We start from the raw sequence: 23,410 nt of genomic DNA on the forward strand, positions 1-23,410 counted from the left end.
TGTTCCAACGTCTCAAATGAATATATGTACATATATAATACGTATATGCATACACATCAAACACCTTCTCCTAATACCATATCGCATACACCCATCTATGTACGAGTCTTATAATTATTATAGTGTTGCATTTTCGCGTCCGTGTACATTTTGATGCCCCAGCACTTTCGTAGCTCGTAACATCCCCGTCGTCCCCACACTCTCTCTCCACGACTTCCTTTTCCCTTATTTTGCATCCGACGACCCTGGCAGGAGTGTTAACTTGTATTATTTAAGAGGCTTTCGCGGGATTCGAACCCCATTACCGGCGGCTTTGTGAGGCCTCTGCACTCTCTTCTTCCTCGTCTACACTCCTTGTTCGCGCCTCGTGCTAATGTTTTGCATCTAACGTACATTTTATGGCGTTCCTGCTCGGTTCATGTCGTGGATCTAATGGTGGGTAATTCTAGAGCAAATGGACACATCTTAATTTTTTTCCTAGTCCGAAACATAGTGTCAACGTTGACGGAAAATGTTTTAAGCGTGCATACTTTCCGTGCAAATTTATCTTCGGTAAGTTTTTTAATGACGAAGTTCTCCGTGTCTGTTTCTATCTTTATAGGCAATTAAGATCGTATCTTCGTATATTTTTTTCGTGTTATAAATCCTCATGTTTCCAAACACGTATTTAAACCTGTCAACTAAATTAAACTAATGATTTATTACATCTTCTCGTTAGTGTTTTCTTTATAATAAATTATTTGATATAACGAATTACATCGTTCATACATATCTATGATACTTTTGAATTATGAAAAATGACGTAAGATTATTATAAATATATATAAATATCATAATAAAAAAATTAAAACCAAAAAATATTGTAAAATCGTCTATATATATATTCATTTTTTTAAATTATAATCGCCAATTTATATGTTTTTCTAACATATGTATGTATGTAGATATTTGATTAAAATTACGAGACAATAATAAAATAAAAAGTTCTTCTATTTAAGGGCACGTTTATTTTTACAAATTATTTTAGATCGTTTTGAGCTTAAATTGCACAATTTTTGTAAAAAAAGAACGTAACAGCTGCCGCACAACGTGAAATTTCATTTAAATTGATTGGATTTTTTCTTCAATTTCTCATAACTGCAACACTTTGTGAATCACTTCCAATCACTGCGAATTACTTTACATTTCTTTGATATAGCGTCGTCTATAGAAATATTTGAAAATCTGTTGGAAATCTTTTTGGTATAAAAATTTTATCGGGCAAAATATTTGCTGATTGAAAATATATGTAGGAATCAATTCAGTAGTTTATCTTTTTATCTTTTTAATATGATAACAACAAAAACACTTTTTTTAATGGTGACTAACTTCACTTATTCTAAAAAAATTCTTTCTACATATCATAAAAGGTTCAAGAAAAATATTCAAGTTTTATTGTCTATCGAAAGAAATAAGTATCAATCAAAAGATTCAAACAAAAAAAAATCAGTACCGATGTTATATACAGTCGAAGTGTATTTTCAGTTGTAATATATTCCAATTGGCGTTTTAGGTCATTCATATATGTACATACGAATACAATTCAACTAGTAACTTACATATATCTCTAAAACCGCAAATAAACTTTTAACAATGTGCGCCAGTTGTAATATAACAGCTGAAGTTTTTTACGAATGCTTAAGAATTCAACAATGCGTTAATATTTGCTAGGTATTATGAATAAAAGTAATGAGTACCGTATTACGATAACTCTAAGAATGTGTTCAAAACAAAAACGTGACTTTCTAACTCAATTTACTAGTCGAGTGACGTTTTCACGAAAACCTTACCTTTCCATCTAATTTGGTACCAACTCATAGTTGAACTGTATTTTCAGTTGTAATATATTTCGACCAGTTGGAATGTAATTCGGCGTATGAATAAACTTACGTGGATTAGACTGAACATATCCCAACTAGTCAAAATATATTACCACTGAAAATACACTTCAACTATAACGGTAGTTGGTTCCAGGTTAGATGGAATATATTCCAACTAGTCAAAATATATTACAACTGGGGGTTGATACACATCAACTGTAACATCGACACACGACATGATCAAGACTCAATTCAGTACGCAAACTCGACAATTTGCCGATTGTGACCATGTGTCACTTTTCCCAAGACTTGCCACAGACATACCTATAAAGTAGGCACACATATTTGCGATTTCTAGCGGGTAATCGTACCTTCGAAATGGAAGAGCGAGCACGTAAGTATATAAAGTGATTGCGCGTGCGATAAAAATAATTTGGCGGAGACGAGATGATTTTCGCGTTTTGCCGAAATGAGCACTTTGCGGTGCCGCTCGAGCGTTAAATTTAGAGTGACGATATTCGCAGTATGTGCCTTTATTTCGCCAAAATACCATATTATGTTCTCGCGAGGCTTTCATCTTGTAAAAAGGCGTACGTACGCACATGCGTATGTACTCGCATATACATACACATATACATATGTACGTACGTATGTAGAGATCTATTTCATCTTACCTGGCATTCGGCGAGTATCCTATGTATGTATGTATTGTGTGTACTTTGATGGTTATGTATACGTAATTGAATCACGTACATATTGCAAAGAAACCCGAACGAGGAATGGGGTGATGGGATGCGTAGGAAGCGCTAAGAAAACGGGATAAAAACTAGGAATCGGTCGTATATACATATATGCTTATAGTATGTCATAAAGCTTTGACTTATGTTCGTATTATATGTATATAAATTCTTAAAGAAATATTACAAAATATTTCTTTGTAATATTTAGAAAAAATCGTGTATAAAATCTTAATGTTAAGTCATTATCATCATCATCATTGACAACCATTCGCCATCCACTACTAACTAATTAAACAAAACCTCTCCAACACGCTTCCATTCGTCTCTGCTTTGGTCTAATTTCAACCACTTTATCCCACACATTTTTACAAGGCTCTTCTATATTTCACTTCGCTCATTGGTCTGAAAAAATATGTTTATTATATCTTACATTCTTCCGATTTTTCTGAAACTTTGCCATTTCGCGCGGTTTTGTCAACAATAGATATTCAAATCAATTCCGCCAGTACGGTGGTGAAAAATAATCGTAATTGACACGTTTAAAATATGCTACAATGTGACGTCTTATGGTAAGTAACCTTATATACATATTTTCCTTTCCGCCATCCTTTCATTTTTTCAGATTTTAATTGTTTAGACGCCTATTTTTTTTATTTATTAATCTTATAATTCTAATTTCAACCACTCATCTCCCTTCTGGCCTCCCTTGCACCTTTTTTTCACTATTATCTCGGGTACTATTCAAGCACTTCTTCCGTACGTTCTTCTAGCTACGTGACCCACCCATTTCCAATTCAATCTCTTTAAATAAAGACGTTTGCATGAAATCAACAAAAGTCAACCCAATTTAAATTATATAGATAAATATTTAGGTACAGGTCTATTAGCTACAGAAGGCGCGTGCACAGTACTCATACAAATGCATTTTTCATATACAGGCTGTTATTTATATATTTTATTTCAACCGATCGTGTAATGTTTTTAAGATCTATGATATAATTTGGGTGGCATATTTATTTAATATTTTAATACGTACCACGAATAAAATGATAAATAGCATTTTTTTAAATTATAAGTAAAACAAACGTACGTATGCAAAAATTAATACGAATTAAAAAATGAGAAAAAAATATAGGATATAAATTATATTAAACAGGAAATAAGTGATTTTAAAAGTGTTCGAATTTTGATAATAATGCAGTCCTTTTCATTATTATGTATAGACATTCTTCTTTGTCGGCTAGTATTAAGTCCCGACCGTTACAAATATAATAAAATAAATTCGCAAAGAAAGCGCTACACTTTGTTGTTTATTTGCTCACTTCAAATTTGTTTACTGTTGGGTGCCTAGACCATCAAAATATTTTTTCATTATTTTGCATAGAATTGTTTGTCGGCTTCAGAATTTTGTAGCTAAGTCAGAACTTGTCATAAATAATAATAAAATAAACTTACAAAAAAAATATTGCGGCGATCTTTGGATAATGCCGCAGTACATTTACACCCAGAAAGTCTACCCGAACCGGAAGTGTTTCTAATCTAAATAAATACATTGTTCATTTTATAATCTTATTTTTGAATTTCAATTTCAAACTTTTCTATTATAAGACTTTACTTTTACTACTCTACTACTAAACGTACTTCTAGTTTTACTAACCTTTTCTGATTTTCTTTAATTCGTTACTTCTTTGCTCGTTTTGGATAGTCTTCTGTTTCTATACAATGTCGTATCATAATTCTTCTACGCCACTTAATTCTCCATCACTTGAAGAATCCATATATTCGCTATCAGAATATTCTACTTTTATAATGTCAATGAAATTGTCCGTTAAATTATCGAGTTTTGGTTCCAGTTCAATAAATTTTTCTTCATGTTTCCAAGATTTTGTGAGCTTCCAAGATTTTATCAAGTACAAACTCTTGATGATTTTGTTTATTGTTTTTTATTATAGGATATAGGTTGTGTCGTTGATGGCTCCGATATTGAAGGTTGCGATGTTGGCGGTTTATTAGCCACCACAAATTGATTTCGTACTTCACAAACAATTCGCTGAACACTTCTTTTAGAAACACCAGTTGCTTCCGCAGTTGAAGCATATAAATTTTTCATAAAACTATTTCTTTCGTCACTTTCACTATTCAATACACAATCCATGAAATAGTTGAAAACATTATACACAATTTCGCGAGATTGTCCCGTTAGTGTTTTCCCAGATCCAATTTTATTACAAAGCATTTTATTATCATATATCCACTAATTCTAATGAACTAACTCCAATTAACCAATTAGCAAACAATATAAGAACGCGTTACGTCAGTTTGTGGGGGTTGATCGGTGACTGACCAGTGAAACTGGAAAAAATCACCCTGTAGTGCACACTTGATCACTGAGCAAAAATCACCGAGCAATACAAAAAATAATTGTTGTTTCTGTCATGCTCGGAAAGTGGGTGCGTATGAAAGGGACCAACTGATTGTCCTAGAAAACAGATACAAAAAATCTTATTCATATCTTCACGGATACAATATACGTGTTTGTATTGGTACGTGCCAGCTTTCGTTGCACGAGCTATAAATATAAACATAATTCAAAAAATTGAAAATAAGTCAATTATTCTCGTTAAAATTACTCATAATGAATATCATTTTCTTGTATGGAAATCATAGCAAGATGGTCAAACTGTCTTCATTCTTAGTATATCTTAATTAAAAATGTTCTTATTCTACTTAATAAAGAAAAGTACCGTTCCGATTTTGCTGCGGTCGTCACATAATATTTTGGATAAATTACTTATTTTCAAAAATAAACTTCTACATTGATTAATTCCACTAGTAGTTTTTCTTTTTCTAGGATTGAATATGCTTTCACAATATCTTTCTTGGCTCTTGACTAGGTATTTTTTCGGAGAAGCTCCTGAATTTTCTTTATTGAATAATTTTCCAATAGTATGACTCATAAAAGTGTATCTTTTCTTCCGGTCTCCGTGACGAGCCAGAATGTTAAATTACAGAAAACGCAAATATCGGAAGGCAAATATCGAAAATCGAAAAATCTTAAGTCGAAAGATAAAAAAAGGGTGCATGGTAAACGGTACATACTCACTTAATTTGCGCGAGCAGGATACAACAGGAACAAGAGGAACAGGCTTTTCCTCCCGTATTAATGTGCGCGCGCAGAATACGGGAGGAAAAGCCTGTTCCTCTTGTTCCTGTTGTATCCTGCTCGCGCAAATTAAGTGAGTATATACGTTAGTATGTACCGTTTACCATGCACCCTTTTTTTTTGATCTTTCGACTTAAGATCTTTCGATTTTCGATCTTTACCTTTCGAATTTGTGTTTTCTGCAATTTAACATTCTGGCTCGTCACGTAGACCCCTTTTCTTCATATCGATACATGTAGAATGGCTTTTACATACATACTATACAAGTTGTGTAGTACATATGTAAAAGCCAACATAAATATATACTGTAACGAGAATATGTTCATAGCTTATTGAATGTGCACATATCGTGGTGTTTTGTCAGGCGGAAGTATAGTCCGACCGGCTTAGCTCGGCTCTCATATACTCACATAACACACAAGTGACTATTAGATTTTATATATTCGTATAAACATGCCTCGTAGTGAGTGCCGAATTGACTACACTACTATGTACTTTCGCACTGTGTTATTCAGAGACTCGAATTTCAAGAGCGTACGGCGTACGATACGCATTTTTCAGACTTTATCAGAGGGGTTTATCGTGACCCTCCTTTTCCCTTTTTTTTACTCGCTGGAAACTGGTTCGGTTTCAGATAACCATAGCAAACGTCATTTGCGAAAAACACATTTTTTTCTGCATGTTTGCTTTTGCATGAAAGCTCTTCGACTACTACATATGTGCGTCTGTATGTACTTCTACGGTATACCATTGCCTTAGGCAACGTCTTGTCTACGATAAAATATAATATTATACAAACGAAAAATCGCATACTTGTTCGTGTGAAAACGACTACATTATACGGTTATGTGTACATATATATATATATATATATACATACATATATACGGAATATTTACCCTGGGGGTTGCGGCTAATCTCTCTGGGGTTACTATTAAGCTTTCCTGCTTTATTTCATTTTAATCCCGCGATAGAAGCCTACACCTGATGTGCGTCATACTTGCCCAAGTCTTACTGAGTGGTTGAATCCGTCGTTTTTGTTCGGGATAGATAGTGGCGCGACGCGACTCGACGTCACCCAAATTGTTCTTTATGTTCAGAAGGATGCTGTAGATGCGACGCGATGTTAAATGCAAGGAAGCGAAAAACTCATATTTTGTTGATAGCAGTTCGTTGCTTGATATTAGTATATACGTACATTGCATTGTGTCTCGTCTCATCGCTTTACTATGTATTTGCGTAGCTGTTTCTATTTTTACATACATACCTCCTTTACATTTCACATGGCTTTCGTGTTAGTGGTCATTTTTATCTCTTATCCGATCGTTTTCATACTTTGCCATATTGCTCATTTTGGTCATCAATACACGTTAATGTATGTTGGAGATAAAATATCGTATACAACGCGTTTTAAAAACGGGGCCCGTAAACCTTCCTGACGTTTAATAAGCGTTCGTCACGTGTCTTCCAACCTGTTCGCCTTGATATGGCCATATTTGTTGATTTATAAATGATTATTCCTCGCAAAAGGATTGCCTACACAAGTACCGTTCATGTAAGTATTGCTCACATAGAAAACAAATAATAAATAAAAATAAAACCAATTACCAGCAGCATATCTCAGTGGTTAGCTAACATTTGAGGGGTCACGAGTTCGATCCTGATTCAGTGTTGTTGGCCAGACCTTGGATATACATATGTGTCTCCGGGTCGATCGTTTCCTATTTAAGTTTGTCAATTTATCTGATTTCACTGTTGAAACGGTTCCTACTAAACGGGCCATCTACCCTCCTTCATCACCATTGTTTGAATTTTATTTCACATTTATAATAATATTTATTTATAAAATTTAACTTTTTTTTAATTTATTTATAGTACATATGTACACACAAAGTTGACACCATAGTAAAATAAAACGAAAAATATGAATAAAACCTATGGAAACCACATCCAATACTCGTGTGTATTGTGGGGAATAATCCGTCACTCAATAGCTATCAATATTCTTGTAGAGATGAGTACTATAGTTACTCGATAGTACTCAATTTTCTTGTGGAGATCCATTCACTGAAAAATTCATAGATTTTTTATCTCACTTGACCCAGTTGCACTTTCAATGCAACATAGTGTTCTCGCCTCACTTTTATGTAAACTTCTGTACGAAAACATTTAGCAACTAGTGAAAACATTTAGCAATTAGATTGTCGAATGATTTTATATTTAAAAAATCACGTTTTTAAATTACCAGAGCGGAGACTAAACAATCTTTACTAATTTTGATCCATTAAATTCGAATATGATAATGATTTTTTTTAGCTCGCTTATGAAATATGAGCGTTTAAAAAAATTCGCAATTTTTACAGTTTGTTGGCTTTTGCGGTCTTTAACCCAAAAAATATTATTTCTGTACTCGAAATGAGTATTGAAATCAATAGTCATATATTTTTTCTATTGATTGTGATTTTTATTGCTTTAAAATACGTTTAAAAGTGTATTTTAAGAGTTAAAAATATCTATACACATTTTTTTCCTGTGCTATTATGCATTTATTTGGTCAGTTTTATATTCCACTATTTTCATAATAATTATTTTTATTATTTCTGTATCTTTATCTATGTTTTTTTTTATCTAAATGTACAAATTCGGACAGTAAATGATTTTAATAGGAAAAAATTACCTTACCTCAATTCAATTAATTTGGCTGTGGCCACACTTTAGATTTGGATTCGTATTGGTCGACGAGCTTTGCCACGAGCTTCTTCTTTACCATACGCGATTCTTATTAGTCAGAACATTTGAGCTGTATAATATAAGTAGCGCAATTTATTCCTACTGCTGAGACAACTGAAATGAAATACATATAGAAATTCCGAAAAAAAAAACAGTGTTTACATTATATACATATTTTATTTTATTTTATTTTTACATAGATATATACCAGGAAGGCTTGACAGGAAGACCCCAATGCGCCTTCCTGGACAATTAATTACAAACAATGCAGCATTTTATTATTACATAAATCACTGTATTTCCAGAAGCTGAAGAACACGAAATTATTAATTATGAACAATTAATTAATAACAGAATTAATCCATTGAGACATCTATGGATTTTGATTTTGTACATAATTTTTACAAATTATACACACAATAAATACAGAATATTTATGACAAGATGATTTTTTGCCAATTTTGAGGAACCGTTTCAACAATGATCAGATAAAATTGGCAAACTCTGGATTTGGAGTCACAAATACCCCCAAATCTAACCAGCAGTATGGCGGATCGAACCCACCGATTACTTGATGCTAAACATTCACACTACCATTAAACTATACTGCTGGCTATGTATAGATATGTATAAGAGATAAAGCTTTTAGTAAAGTGGAGATCGTTTAATTTATTTATATAGGCTACATTACCATATTATTTTACAGACACGTTCTATGTACATATGTATGTATAACCAATGTACATTTTTTTAAAATATGATCAATGACCGATTCCGTGTTCAAATCATTCACAATCTTAAGAGGGCTGTACACCCGAAACCTTAATTTTGTTACCGTTCCTTTCTTCGATATATATATTGAGTGAATGCGACAGTTGCGCTTCGACCAGATAAAACGTATTTTAAATTGACAAAATCGAGGTTTCGTATTCTCATATTTTCTCCTCTAAAACTGGACCAATTTTTAAGAAAATTTCATCATCGGTATGAGAAAGATACTTTCTGTGCATCTATCGGCGTATTTTTTTTTAAATCGACCGTTAAATAATCACGCTGGACTCGTTTCGTGGGTGTAAAAAAGAGGCGATGTTATAGATGTTTGGCGGCTCCTAGCTCATATAAAAAATAATTAATCAAAAAAATAAAACGATAGATGCACCCCAATGGTGGATATCCATAGCATATTAAAAAATAATTTCTCTAGTGCCATAATTGAGGAAGGGAGAAGTATAGTACGTTTGTATGGACAAGGCGCTGCTGTCCAGCCCTCTTAAGATTGAATTTTTACATGATCCCAAAACCTCATCTATTGTTACTAGTACGTATGTACCTATACATATTATATACATATGGAATTGCATAATTAAACAATAAATGTTACTAAATGTCTGTCCTATTAAATTTTAAATACATACATACTAACACAGGGAGTAATTAGACGTGTGCCTTGTCTTTTTATTCTCAATTCCACACACGGGATGGTCCAAAATTGAGGTTTTAATTGAAGATTCGATTTTAATTCGCCCATTAGGGATCCGCTCATTTGCGTGCGTGCACACACACACACACACACACACACACACACACACACACACACCGGGTATAATATAAATAATTACACGGTGAGCTCAATACGCATGTACAGTTTAGTTAATTGATCATTACACTTGAGCGAAAGACTTTCAAAGCCTTTGACAAATGTTTTGTCCCCGTTTTCCACCCGCTAGAATCTCCTCCCCCCCCACCAGCCTCCCGTCGTCTCCTCTTAATTTAATTCAAAGTACAAGCGACGCCATCTGCGATGTTTCAAATTAATTTAACTCTTTTAAAAGTTTGCGCCGCAAATGTTCGCTTCCAACTTTATTTATTATTATAATAATAATATAATGTGAAAGCCGCTTTGACGTGCGTTAATATGTATGTACATACATACGTATACCTACATACATATGGTACGTATTATGTTATGTATATTATATTTGCCCGTCGCTACGTGATTACAGTACTGTCGTAACATTACATGTGTTATGGGAAAATTAACATACGTAATCTGCGGCATTCTGCGGAATGCCCCAACTCGTTAGCGAGGTATTAGATTAAAGTTGTAATGTGCATAATGCCTAAAACTAAACATTAATTCTAGCGAAAAACATTAGCGCGATTGTTTTTAGTAATATTCGTTTTTAATTGGATGTAAAATTGCCATGTTTGTATGAGTGCGGTCGTTTCAACGAAATTAACACTTCACTGTACAGTCTCGACCAATAAGCACCCCAGATTTGTATGCACTTTTGCAACACATTAGAAACAATAGTTGCAGGTAGTTGTGACAGGAATCCCGGGCCCTAAGACAAACTAAAAAAAACTATATAGATATATTTTTAATATGCGAAAAATCAATAAGAACTATTAGAAAAATACCTATGCATATGTTGGTTGCTATTTTTTTTAAATAAATAATGATATAACAGGTACGATTTCACATGGACAAAAATAATGCTTGCTTCGATAATAAACGTAGTCATTAAATAAATACGTGTGTTTTTATGTATGTAGAAAAATATAAAATATCAATATCGGTCAGTCGGATATCTCGAATAGTCCGGGCCCTGGGACTTTACCACCCCCTCTCGTCGGGCCTGGTTGAGTATGTCATTCCTAGAATATATAACGAGAAACATCCCCTTTCATTGGCTTTTCAAATGATTGTTATATTTTTAGTCAATCTGATGACTAGAGGTAGGATAGTCACAGTGCTATCCATTGTTCGGCAAACCTTTAACAATGCATTTACAACCTTTGAACAATACACGGCCCCCTCAGGCTCCGGTGACTACAGTGATGACAGCGACCGTGACGAAAAGAGTTGTTATTGTTGACGTAAATTTTGTTAGATATTACCCTGAGCAATAAAAACTGCCAAAAAATAGTGAATTCAAATGTGAAATTCTTTTACTCAACTGTCAAGTCACGAGTAGACGTCGATTAGTCGTTCGGGGACTATTCTTAGAAAAAAAATATTTTTACAAGCTTTTTAAACACTGATGGAACGGTCTATTGTTATTTACAATTGAACTGACGAATAGCAGAAGTATGTACATATACTCACTCGTCAGTTCAATCAATATGAGTGTGGAGTGATAATTAGAGCATGACTAAAAAAATGGTACAATTTTTTTGTATAAAATAACGTTTTTGTACATACGAATAATTTCGTGAGCGTTTTATCAGTGAATATGATGTCGCGTGAGCTTTTTATCTGCGAGTATAATAATATCCGTAAAAAATTTTTCGCGTAGTCATTTTGTCGTAGACGTGTCGCTAAACGTTTTGTCTATTTCGACTAGAATATTTGTTTATTATTATATTTATAAAGGTGAAAAATCCACGTAATGATCTATTATTGTGTGATGAAATACATATGATTACACAGCATAGCAAAATCATATGTCCAAATGTCTTACAATAAATTGGGAAATTTATCGCTAAGACTAGTAGCGTAGTAGGTTCTAGGTCTCGCAAGGACTCAAACTATTATTAATCGATGTACCGCACGCTTCAGCTTTATTATAGTCACTTTTATTTTTTCTATTTTTTTTTTATTATGGTCTAGTTTTTGTCAATGCGATCTCAATATTACATTTGATAGAATTTTTTTGTAATAAATCAAACAATCAAGTCGAGAGATTTTGTGTTGTAAAATTGCTAACATCGATACAAATATCGTAGATGGAGATCTTTACAACATGCAAAACGCAACTTCCATTAGTCCGATTATAATCCAGTTAATTTCACAATTAATCCAAAATAGTCTTTTCTAATATAAATACACACTTGTTTTTTAGATAGTTTTGTACATGCAAAAAAAGGCTAGACGTACCCCAGTACGTCAAATTTATACTGTCGCGTTCCTTCGCACGCCTCACTCACCCCCTGGAGAGTTTTCGGTGATATTGTATCATTGTATTGACATAGATTTAACAGTGATCGATATCGGCGATACACATATTTTAAGAAATGTAGGAGAAACTTGTCGAAATAATAAGATTGTAGGAATTAATAATGACAGGAAGATACCCCTCTGGCTGCTTGAGTCCACACACGCGTTCCGTGTCGCACTTTTGATTGTGTTCTTTCCATTAATAATAAATAGATTTATTTTTAATATTGTTTCAGCACATAAAGGGTCAATGTAGATTTTATATTTTTAGTTTTAATATTAACGTATCGAACCTACGACTAGTTATATGTTTTTCGATTTACATTTTTCATTTTTATAGAAATATGGTAAGTAAATTTTTCCGTTATGTAAATTTCAACGATAAGGTTTGTGTGAGATATTTTGTGAACTAGAAAATACGACTTTTTATACCTCACCATCATAGTTAAATTTACTTATTCAAGCTCAAATTTATATAACACACTCAGAAAGGCGAACGTTTCATAAGAAAATGGGAAATTTATATCAGAGTCTCATATTTTTGAATTTATTATGTAACCAGCTCAGAAAATAAAAGCAAGCAGCAGTTCAATTTGAAGCTTGTTAAGGCCAAGACTAGCACTATAAACCGATTTTGAACACAATTCTTGTCTCTATATGCTCTAATTTCAAAAGTTTTTAATAAACTTTTTTCGTTATATCAATTTTCAACGTTTGGTTACTTATTTTTATATTTTATTTTTACTTATATATGAGCCGTTATATTTGAAAGTCGTGGAAGTCCAATTTTCAGTTCCAAAAAAACTATTTGTGTATGAATTAATTCACTAATTTTCATAGATCACGAACACTTCTTCTATTCATATAAGCGATGAGTGCACTTATACAGATACAATACAATCAATACATAAGCATTTTATACGATGCGAATTCATACAGACATCCACAGTGACATATATGGATAAATTTTTGCAGCATTTGGTAATCAAATTGGCGAACCTTAAGACGCTGAATAACTTGAGATTAGCAAGATAGATAGGAAAGGAGATGCCAATTTTACAGGAGCCGTTTCAATGAAAATCAGAAAAATTTGCAAACTCAAATAAAAAACGATCGACCTGGAGTCACAAACCAAGGTCTGGCCAGCAGCGGGACTCTAGTGGGACTCGTACCCGTGACCACTCTGGTCGAAAGCATAATATGCTAACCACTAACTGATTTTTGCCACTTTCAAATATAACGGCTCATATAGCCAGCAGCATAGCTCGGTCGTTAAGCTTCTGCTTAGCGTCATGAGGTGCCGGGTTCGATCCCGTGAGTTGACCTCGAGTGAAAATGAATTTTTAAGAGTATGCTGCTGGTCAGACCTGGATTTGTGACTCCAGGTTGATCAGAGTTTGCCAATTTTCTCTGATTTCATTATTGAAATGGTTCCCGGTAAAAATTGGCTTAAAAGTCCTTAAAAGTCATTAATGTGCAATAAATAAATTTGTGTACAATTTCATAGATGTCTCATTGATTTGCGACTTATATAATGAATAAAAAATGCTGCAATATTTTTAATTGACCAGGAAGGTGCATTGGGGTTGCCTGTAAGGCCTTACTGATATGTGTGTAGAAAAAAATAAAATAAAAATATACCAGGAAGGCTTAACAGATAAACCCAACACGCTTTCCTGGCCAGTTATAAACATCGATAAAAAATAATATCTTTACAATATGATAGAGACATCTATGGAAAAATTCGGTCATGTTAATATTTCGAGAAATCTATACATTTTAACAGAGTATGTAGCATATTTATATCATAATCAACAAATTTGAGATTCTATTAACTCAAATTTTGGTGGAACTTTTTTACAATAAATCAGATAAATTGGCAAACTCTGATAGGACCTAAAGTCACATATATTCAAGATCTGGCAGCAAAACCGGGAAAGGGAATGAACCCTTGACCCCTCAGTTGAAAACATTACACTCATTACATTTAGTTACGCTGCAGGATCATATTATATTTTAAAACAGTCAAACTACCTGTAAAACTGCCTACTCTCAATTTAAGTCGTGTTTCTATACTATGAAACTTTCCAACTTTCTTAGCTTTAATCCTGAATCCTGACTGTAGTTTTGGTTTGTCGACGAGCGGAATTTTAAGTATGCGCGTGAAAGTAAAACCATTTCATTTCTGTACTTCAATCGAGCATTGTGTTTGCTATGTTCTGTTTATTGATCAGCATCGCATCCCAAACTGGTGAGATGAAGATGAAGCACGAAGCAAGTCGTTTGATAAACATAACGTGGAATAGATCATTAGTTTGAGATTATTTTGAGATTATTTGAACAGAATAATCCTATAATAAGTTACATTTCAGCCAGCAGCACGGCTCGGTGGTTGCGTTGATAATAAGCACCGAGAGGTCGCCGGATTCGATCCCGTGAGCTGACCCCGATTGATAAGGATTTATTCCGAGTATAATCTTAAAACGCTGCTGGTCAGACCTGGCGACTCCAGATCGATCGTTTCCTATCAGAGTTTTCCAATTGATCTGATTTCATTTTTGAAGCAGTTCCTCTATCAAATTGGCAAAAAAAACATCCTACCCACTGTCAACACTATTTGAATATGATTTTTAAAACATACAATAAACAACATGGGATACATTTTTATAAATAAATTGATCATTTAAGTAACATATTATTCAATTAACATCGTAGTTTGACAGTTTTTAAAAGTGTCATGGCGATCGCCCGCATTCTACATAAAATTTCAAGGGTGGCACCAGAGAAATGTAAAAATTATTTTTAAATAAATGTAAAAACATTTCTCTTTGTGGCGCCGAATACTCGGTTGTATTAATAACCAATTATTTAAGTTTAATTAATATAAATATTGTTCATTTTATATTATACATATTTTTGTTGAATCTATACATTACACATTAATTGAAAAGTTCCCAAGGACATAGGACAAATACAAAAAAAGTGGCCACCAACGCCCATCTCCACCATATACTCAAATTGTAAATAAATCTATATCAAAATAAAACTTTAATTTCTGTAGTGAATATGTGATGACCCTGATTATATGCCGTGCGTCGTTGCTTAGTTATGGAGACGTACCGCGTATTATTGACACAAGCAAAACATTGGTAAAGGCACTTCTATGTATTATTATAACATTTCTCTGATTTATGTACTTTGTATAATACTAATAATATTTGCATAAAATTTACAATGTTTCTGGCTAAGATGGCTTTTTAGGGTGACCTGTTCTGCTGTCTTCCTGGCATAAATTAAAGATAAAATATAAAATAGTATTTCTATTATGTTTATATGTCTGTATTCTTATAGGTATATAGTATTTTTATTATGCCTATATGTCTGGTCACAGTGACGCGTTAGAGCAGTGGTTCTCAAGTGCGGCCACTAGTGGATTTTACTGCGGCCACCAGCGACTTAATAGTAAATAATACTAATATTTAAAAAAAATTAAACATATTTTAAAAACTGCAAAAAAGTAACTTAACAATAATAGAAACCATGCTCATCATTGACAAACTAAAAAATATAGCGTAAAGCCTTGTGACAGAAGTTGAATATAACAATTTTTTAATTTTATCTTCTGTTAGTGATTTGATAGATAAGATGACAGACACAACTTCAAAATTAAAATTAAAACTTATAATAATAGAGTTTCTTAAATCTCTGAATCTGGAACTTGATAAAAGGTTTGAAGAATTGAATTTTTTTAAAACTGGTTTTTTTGTATCTTCCCCTTTTATTATGATGACAAATGAAAATTTCATAGTACTACAAAATATATTAAAATCATTTTCAGTATTGAGATTAATTAACTGGAATAACTTAAAATATGCATTATTAGAAATTAGTCATGATCAAGTACTTAAGAGGGCTGGACAGCAGCGCCTTGTCCATACAAACGTACTATACTTCTCCCTTCCTCAATTATGGCACTAGAGAAATTATTTTTTTAATATGCTATGGATATCCACCATTGGGGTGCATCTATCGTTTTATTTTTTTGATTAATTATTTTTTATATGAGCTAGGAGCCGCCAAACATCTATAAAATCGCCTCTTTTTTACACCCACGAAACGAGTCCAGCGTGCTTATTTAACGGTCGATTTAAAAAAAAATACGCCGATAGATGCACAGAAAGTATCTTTCTCATACCGATGATGAAATTTTTTAAAAATTGGTCCAGTTTTGGAGGAGAAAATAGTAGAATACGAAACCTCGATTTTGTCAATTTAAAACACGTTTTATCTGGTCGAAGCGCAACTGTCGCATTCACTCAATATATATATTGATATATATTGTCGCATTCACTCGAAGAAAGGAACGGTAACAAAATTAAGGTTTCGGGTGTACAGCCCTCTTAAGAGGGTTGGATAGCAGCGTCACTTTTGAATATCGCTTTATAAAAAATGTTGTTTTTGTTTCTGTCTTCGAGCTACAGCCCGAACTACCACGAAAGTGAGTGAGAGTGTGTGTGTGCGCGCGCGTTTTGCATCGAGCACAAATTCCCAAACATCGAATATTATTGATGTATTATTGATGCGAGCGGGAAATATTTGTACTTGCAACGTTTGGGAACATGCATCTTTCGTAATATGCTGTTTCGGTCGCTCGCGCTTATGAATGTATTTACGCGTCCCGCTTCTTTGAATTCTCCTTTCCGTCGTGTCATATGCATATCGTTCAGCGTTTGTTTGTACGAAAGTCTAAGAACTGAGTACTTACAATGGATGGAAGAAAAGGGAAGAAATAACGTATGTTCCAGTCGACTAAAAGACAAAAACGATATTTTAAACGAAATATCCATCTTACAACACATTCGACCACCAGGTAATAATGCTTTCTTGTGACTTAGTAACTATTATTTATTATGCAAAATGTAGTGATGTGAGCATAGCATAGGAAAAGGAGTAAGACAAGGAGATACAATCTCGCCCAAGTTATTCAATGCGGTGCTTGAGGGAGTTTTCAGGAAATTGGATTGGGATACAGCCGGAGTAAGCATCAATGGTCGCTTTTTGAGTCACCTTCGGTTCGCAGACGATATAGTTCTAGTAGCTCGTGATTCAGCTGACCTACTTATCAGACTAACACAGCTGGACAGGGAAAGTAGAAAAGTAGGATTAAAAATTAACGTAGATAAGACTAAACTAATGTTCAATAGTTATTGCATGCCTGATAGCATCCCCTTAGATGATAAACCAGTAGAAGTAGTAAATAATTATTTATATTTAGGTCAAATAATTGACATGTCTGGTAGTAAAAATGAAGAGATAAAGAGATAAACATCGATGTCGCCAATGCTGCTGCTGTTGGAAACTTAGCTGTAGCCTCCACAAGTTCTGGACCGACATCTTTGTATACAGTTCCGCGAGATTTATTCGATCAAAATTTATCAGAAACAGCTAGTTCAACGTCATCAACGAGGCTTGATGATTTAGTTATAGAAGCAGAAGCAGACAATCCCAACGAAACAGATATTCATGAACAATTAGAAGGGCGCAGAATAGTAGATATTAAATATTTATTTTCAGCGCTTTCAAAAATTTAGCATGAACACACTAATTGTACATTATCTGACTTAAATTTTGTGAAAGAAATAAGAAAAGGTTTTCTCAGCGAATATGTTTTTCGGTGTAGAATGTGCTTAGCAAAGGAAACTGTATACTCCGAAGATCCGAAACTGCAAGTTTCCGCAAATACTGCTTTCGTAGAAGGAATTATTTGTACAGGTAATGGCTATTCACAATTAAATGAAATTTGAGTCGTGGAACTTACACAAGCATAGAACAACATTTAGCGCCAACAATCGAAGAATGTGCCTTTGATGAAATGATTGTCGTTGGTGAAGAAGAAAAAAGGCTCGCCATTTTAAATGGTGACATAGACGAGGAAGGATATCCCTTACTGACAGTCATTGCAGACGGTTCTTGGGCAAAGAGATCATATAAAAGTGGGTTTAACTCCTTGTCTGGTGCAGCGTGCATAGTAGGGCTCCGAACTAAAAAAGTTTTATATCTCGGAGTACGAAACTCTTAGGGCGGTTTCAGACTAGCGTTTTATACGCGCGTATAATCTCGTTTTTTGAAGTGCATGTAGGCACGTATAGGCGCTTCGTTTTCCATACGCGCAACTCGTACGAGCGTAGACGCGCTTATAAGCTCGTATTATCCATGTTGATACTAAATCACCACTACCGGTTCGAGCGAAAACGCCGAAATAAGCCCGTGTACGCGCGTTCGGTTTTTTGAAGCGCAAAAAGTAGCGCGCGTGTAAGCGCGTATGGCGAAATGACCGTATACGCGCAGAAATAAAACGCTAGTCTGAAACCGCCCTTACCGCTGCATATGTGCCAGAGCTACAAAATTAAATATAGATGCAACTGAGCACAAGTGTTTTAAAAATTGGCGTGACAGCGCTAATGTCATGGAAGCTGATAAGTCTATTTAAATATATCTATGTTTTATTTAATAATGTGTGTTTTATTTTCATTTATTATTTTATGTTCAGTATATTTGTTATCTGTAAATGCATTTTCATTTTTCAAAACTGCACCAAGGAAAGATCCCTGGAAAATATACTTCCCACTTTTATTACTAATTGTTTTAATAAAAAATATATTTGCCTTCTGTTTGTACCTGTGAACAATATTCAAGAAGAAAAAAATCGTATATATCAATTTAAAATAATTTGCCCGTGAAAGGGTTTAATTACTATAATCTTTTCCTGTATTTTAAAAAATGTGAATATTTCACTAATATATATGTAGAAAATAGATTTTAGTATTTTATTTTCATTTTCTCCGCAAACAAAATGAAAAAATATTTTGAATAAATTCAATAATTACTTTACATAACACATTGTTTTATTTTAGAAGTTCGTATAAAAGTGTCACGTACATACATAGACACACCAATCTGGAGAAATAAAAAGAAATCGACAAGTCAGAAGTTGCAATTTGGTGTGCGCGAATATAGTACTTATGTATCGAAATATGTAATACGTACATATTGTGTAGTTACGATTCGAGCGAATTGTATATCGTATGTATGAACTTGTCATGTGAACAGTGGAGTCGTATGTGAGTGCGAGTGTGTGTGTACAGTGTACGTGTACGTGTACTAGCCTCGGACCCCCCCCGACCCCCGCACATATATTGAGTAAAAGGGACAGATGCGCGTCCAACAGATTCTACCTCTTTTAAATTTACAAAATCCAGCTTTCCTAATCAACTATTTTCTCCTCCAAAACTGAACCAATTTTAAAAAAAATTTCATCATCGGTATGAGAAAGATATTTTCTGTGCATCTATCAGCGTATTTTTTTTAAAATCGACCGTTAAATAAGCACGCTGGACTCTTTTCGTGGGTGTAAAAAAGAGGCGATTTTATAGATGTTTGGCGGCTCCTAGCTCCTACAAAAAATAATAAATCAAAAAAATAAAACGATAGATGCACCCCAATGGTGGATATCCATAGCATATTAAAAAATAATTTCTCTAGTGCCATAATTGAGGAAGGGAGAAGTTTAGTAAGTTTGTATGGACAAGGCGCTGCTGTCCAGCCCTCTTAATAACCATTTTAATAATATTTCGGTTCAAAAATTTTGGTTGGAAATATACGAATGAAACAAACCAATATAAAGATTTGGCAACAATTGCTTTATTAATATTGTCTATTTTTCCCACTACCGTATATTGCGAAAGATCATTCAGTGTAATGCACTTTATTAAAAACAAATTTAGAAACCAGTTGACAGACGCAAACTTAGAAGCAGCAATGCGGCTTGCATTGGAAGAAAGGAGTATTGAGCAATTTCCATTTGCATTATTATTAAATAAATAGATACCAAAATGTTAAAATTTATTTCATTTTATTAATAAATTGATTCACTTTTTTTGTAACTTTAATTTATTTGATTAAATTTGGTGCGGCCACCAGACATTTCCATGGGACCACTATTATCACCTGTGCGGCCACGTTAAATTTCGCCCGAGAACCACTGCGTTAGAGTATTCTCTAATGTCACTGTGGCAAATGTGTAAACAAATAAATCAATTTCAAATTTGTGAAACCGTTTTTATTTTTGATTTCAGCTTTATGCCCCGGGACACTAGACCAATGCCTATGGTTCACTGCAGGCTGGGGGAGAGTTCTGGGGGTGCTTCACCTCCTGACGTTCCAGCTCCAGATCACCGATCAGAAGCTCGCCTCAGGATAGACCCAAAAGTGCTGGTCTTCGTCGAGTCGGCCTACACGAAACTATGCCGGGACATAGCGGAGCTTCTGGTCCACAACAGGATCAAGTGAGTACGATCTGACCGATAATTTTCCCCGCGATAAGAACGCGGAGTTTCCATTGTGAAAGTGATCTTCGAGGACGCCTGGACACCTGTCGGTCTCACCATTAAAAATCCATTACACAGGAGTATTAAAGCGACGATCAAGCAGCGATCAATCACCAGCCAGCGTTTGTTTGACGGGACGAGCTGTCTGTGACGCCCACAACCCCTGCCAAATACCTGACGTCGTATCCATCTTAGTCACCAGGCTTTTTACTACCGTCTTGATTTCTAACCCCCCACCACCACCCACTGCTCAAAAAGGAGGAAATGGGTTGTTGGGCTTTTAACAAACAATGGCCAAATTGTGCCCGACTGTAGGGTTAGTGTTATAAAGGTGTCCACTCTCTCTGGTTTTTAGTGGGCTCGTTTCTGTTCGAGTGGTGTAATGTCGTATTAATCACCATGACCTGACCGGTGATTGGACGGTGAAAGATGGATAACTTTAACCGTCGGTCTCCCCTCTCCCCCCCATGTCTATTTTCCTCATAAATAAAGATAAGGACAGAACGGCGAAAGGGAATTTATATGTGACATTATTCAACTGGAGAAATGTCGTATAAATGAAGGGAGGAAAATGTAAAAAATTGTGCGTTTCGTTCAATTCATTTCAGTCAGATTTTTATTCAACTTTTTTATACGTTATATATGTACGGAGATATTATTTTCATGTCGCTTTATGTGTTTTGTAAAAATACACAAAAAAATATGCTTATATATTATACCTATACTTTCTGTATGGTGTATCACGTTGAGCTAAAAGTTGTCGATGAACGTTTGCTTATTCTTATCCGGGTGTGTTGTGTCGTTTGTCAGTCAGTATTCACAAGAGTTATATTTGTTTTATAAATATTGACGCGTTTAATACAACTCAAATATGCAATAAATACAATTTTAAAAATCAAAACTAAAAATATTTTAGGAGTTTTACAATTGTAAAGAACGCGAGGTAAAAATTAGGCCAAGTAAAATCATCATCATCTATAGCCATTCGCTATCCACTGCTGGATGATGGCCTCTCCAACACGCTTCCACTCGTCTCTGTTTTGCGCAACTGTCATCCATCTCACCCCACATTTTCCTAACTCCGACTACCCATCTTCCTTTTTCCTTTTTGCATTCTCTCTAGTACCATTCTAACATTTTTGTACACCTGTCGTCCATTATTCTAGCCACGTGGCCCACGCATTACCATTTCAAACCTTCCTTTACTCTATCCACTATGTAATACTTCTCACCCACGTATTCCGCTTCCTATTATACCGAGCATACAGCGTTCCATACTTCTTCGAGTGCATTGGACTTGGTGTAGAATCTTGGCGTTCAATGTCCAATTTAGTTTACCTATCTTTCTAGTCTACCTATCTACCTATCTTATTTTACCCTTTTGCATTCTCTCGGGTATCAATCTAGCACTTCTTTTGTCCACCTTTCTTTCATTCTTCTAGCCCACGTGGTCCGCCCATTGCCATTTCAATCTCTTCACTCTATCCACAACCCTTGTCATACTTCTCACCCACGTATTCCGTTTCCTATTATACCGAGCATACAGCGTTCCATACTTCTTCGAGTGCATTGGACTTTGTGTAGAATCTTGGCGTTCAATGTCCAATTTAGTCTACCTATCTTTCTAGTCTACCTATCTACCTATCTTATTTTACCCTTTTGCATTCTCTCGGGTATCAATCTAGCACGTCTTCTTTTGTCCACCTTTCGTCCATTCTTCTAGCCCACGTGGCCCGCCTATTGCCAAAATATAATTATAATACAAATTTAATCGAACCATTCTACGTATATCATCAGAGTACCCAAATTTAAAGTTTGCCCATGATCTCGTATTGTATTAATTTCAACGTCTTTAAAATTTACTTTTAGAATTAAACATACAAATCAAAATTAGTCAGCAGTATAGCTCGGTGGTTGTGTTAATGCCAACCACCAAGTAGTTCTCTGGTTCAAGCCCTGGGTCGACCTAGATTGAAAATGATTTATTTGGAAGTATTTATGAAGTACTGCTGGTCAGACTTGGATATTTGTGACTTCAAGTCGGTCATTTCCTATCAGAGTTTGCTAATTTATCTAATTTCATTGTTGAAACGGTTTGTCATCAAATTAGCAAAACCATCCTACCCACAATATCACCACTATTTGAATATGATTTCAAATTTATATTTCTACAACATTAATACTATAGGTGTCACTAAGGAGCAACACCCTAATGGCATCATGAGAAAATATTTATTTTTTTTATATAAAATAAAACTTTTGGAGTATTTATACAATTCTAATGAATGCGTCTAGATAAAAATTTGGATAAATGATTCCGGTCTCCGTGACGAGCCAGAATGTTAAATTACAGAAAACACAAATATCGGAAGGCAAAAATCGAAAATCGAAAGATCAAAAAGATAAAAAAAGGGTGCATGGTAAACGGTACATACTCACTTAATTTGCGCGAGCAGGGTACAACAGGAACAAGAGGAACAGGCTTTTCCTCCCGTATTCTGCGCGCGCACATTAATACGGGAGAAAAAGCCTGTCCCTCTTGTTCCTGTTGTATCCTGCTCGCGCAAATTAAGTGAGTATGTATGTACGTG

At 34.5% G+C, this 23,410-nt stretch overlaps 1 protein-coding gene and 1 long non-coding RNA gene across 4 annotated transcripts in view; one reads left to right on the plus strand and one right to left on the minus strand.

The window, feature by feature from the left end:
* sfl (N-deacetylase and N-sulfotransferase sfl) overlaps positions 1–23,410 on the plus strand; it is a 176,722-nt gene that overhangs the window by 147,318 nt on the left and 5,994 nt on the right. For all 3 annotated transcript variants that reach the window (XM_077444023.1, XM_077444021.1, XM_077444022.1), the window contains one exon: positions 20,568–20,777. In XM_077444023.1, coding sequence (XP_077300149.1) covers positions 20,568–20,777 — 210 coding nt within the window. The remainder of the gene's footprint in view (positions 1–20,567; positions 20,778–23,410) is intronic.
* On the minus strand, positions 16,839–19,326 carry LOC143920965 (uncharacterized). The gene is made up of 2 exons (XR_013261382.1): positions 18,803–19,326; positions 16,839–18,506 (listed from the first exon to the last, which is right to left on the minus strand). It is a non-coding gene; the product is annotated as an uncharacterized LOC143920965 (long non-coding RNA).

The sequence above is a fragment of the Arctopsyche grandis genome, chromosome 13, assembly GCF_051622035.1.
Source record: "Arctopsyche grandis isolate Sample6627 chromosome 13, ASM5162203v2, whole genome shotgun sequence".
NCBI lineage: Eukaryota > Metazoa > Arthropoda > Insecta > Trichoptera > Hydropsychidae > Arctopsyche > Arctopsyche grandis.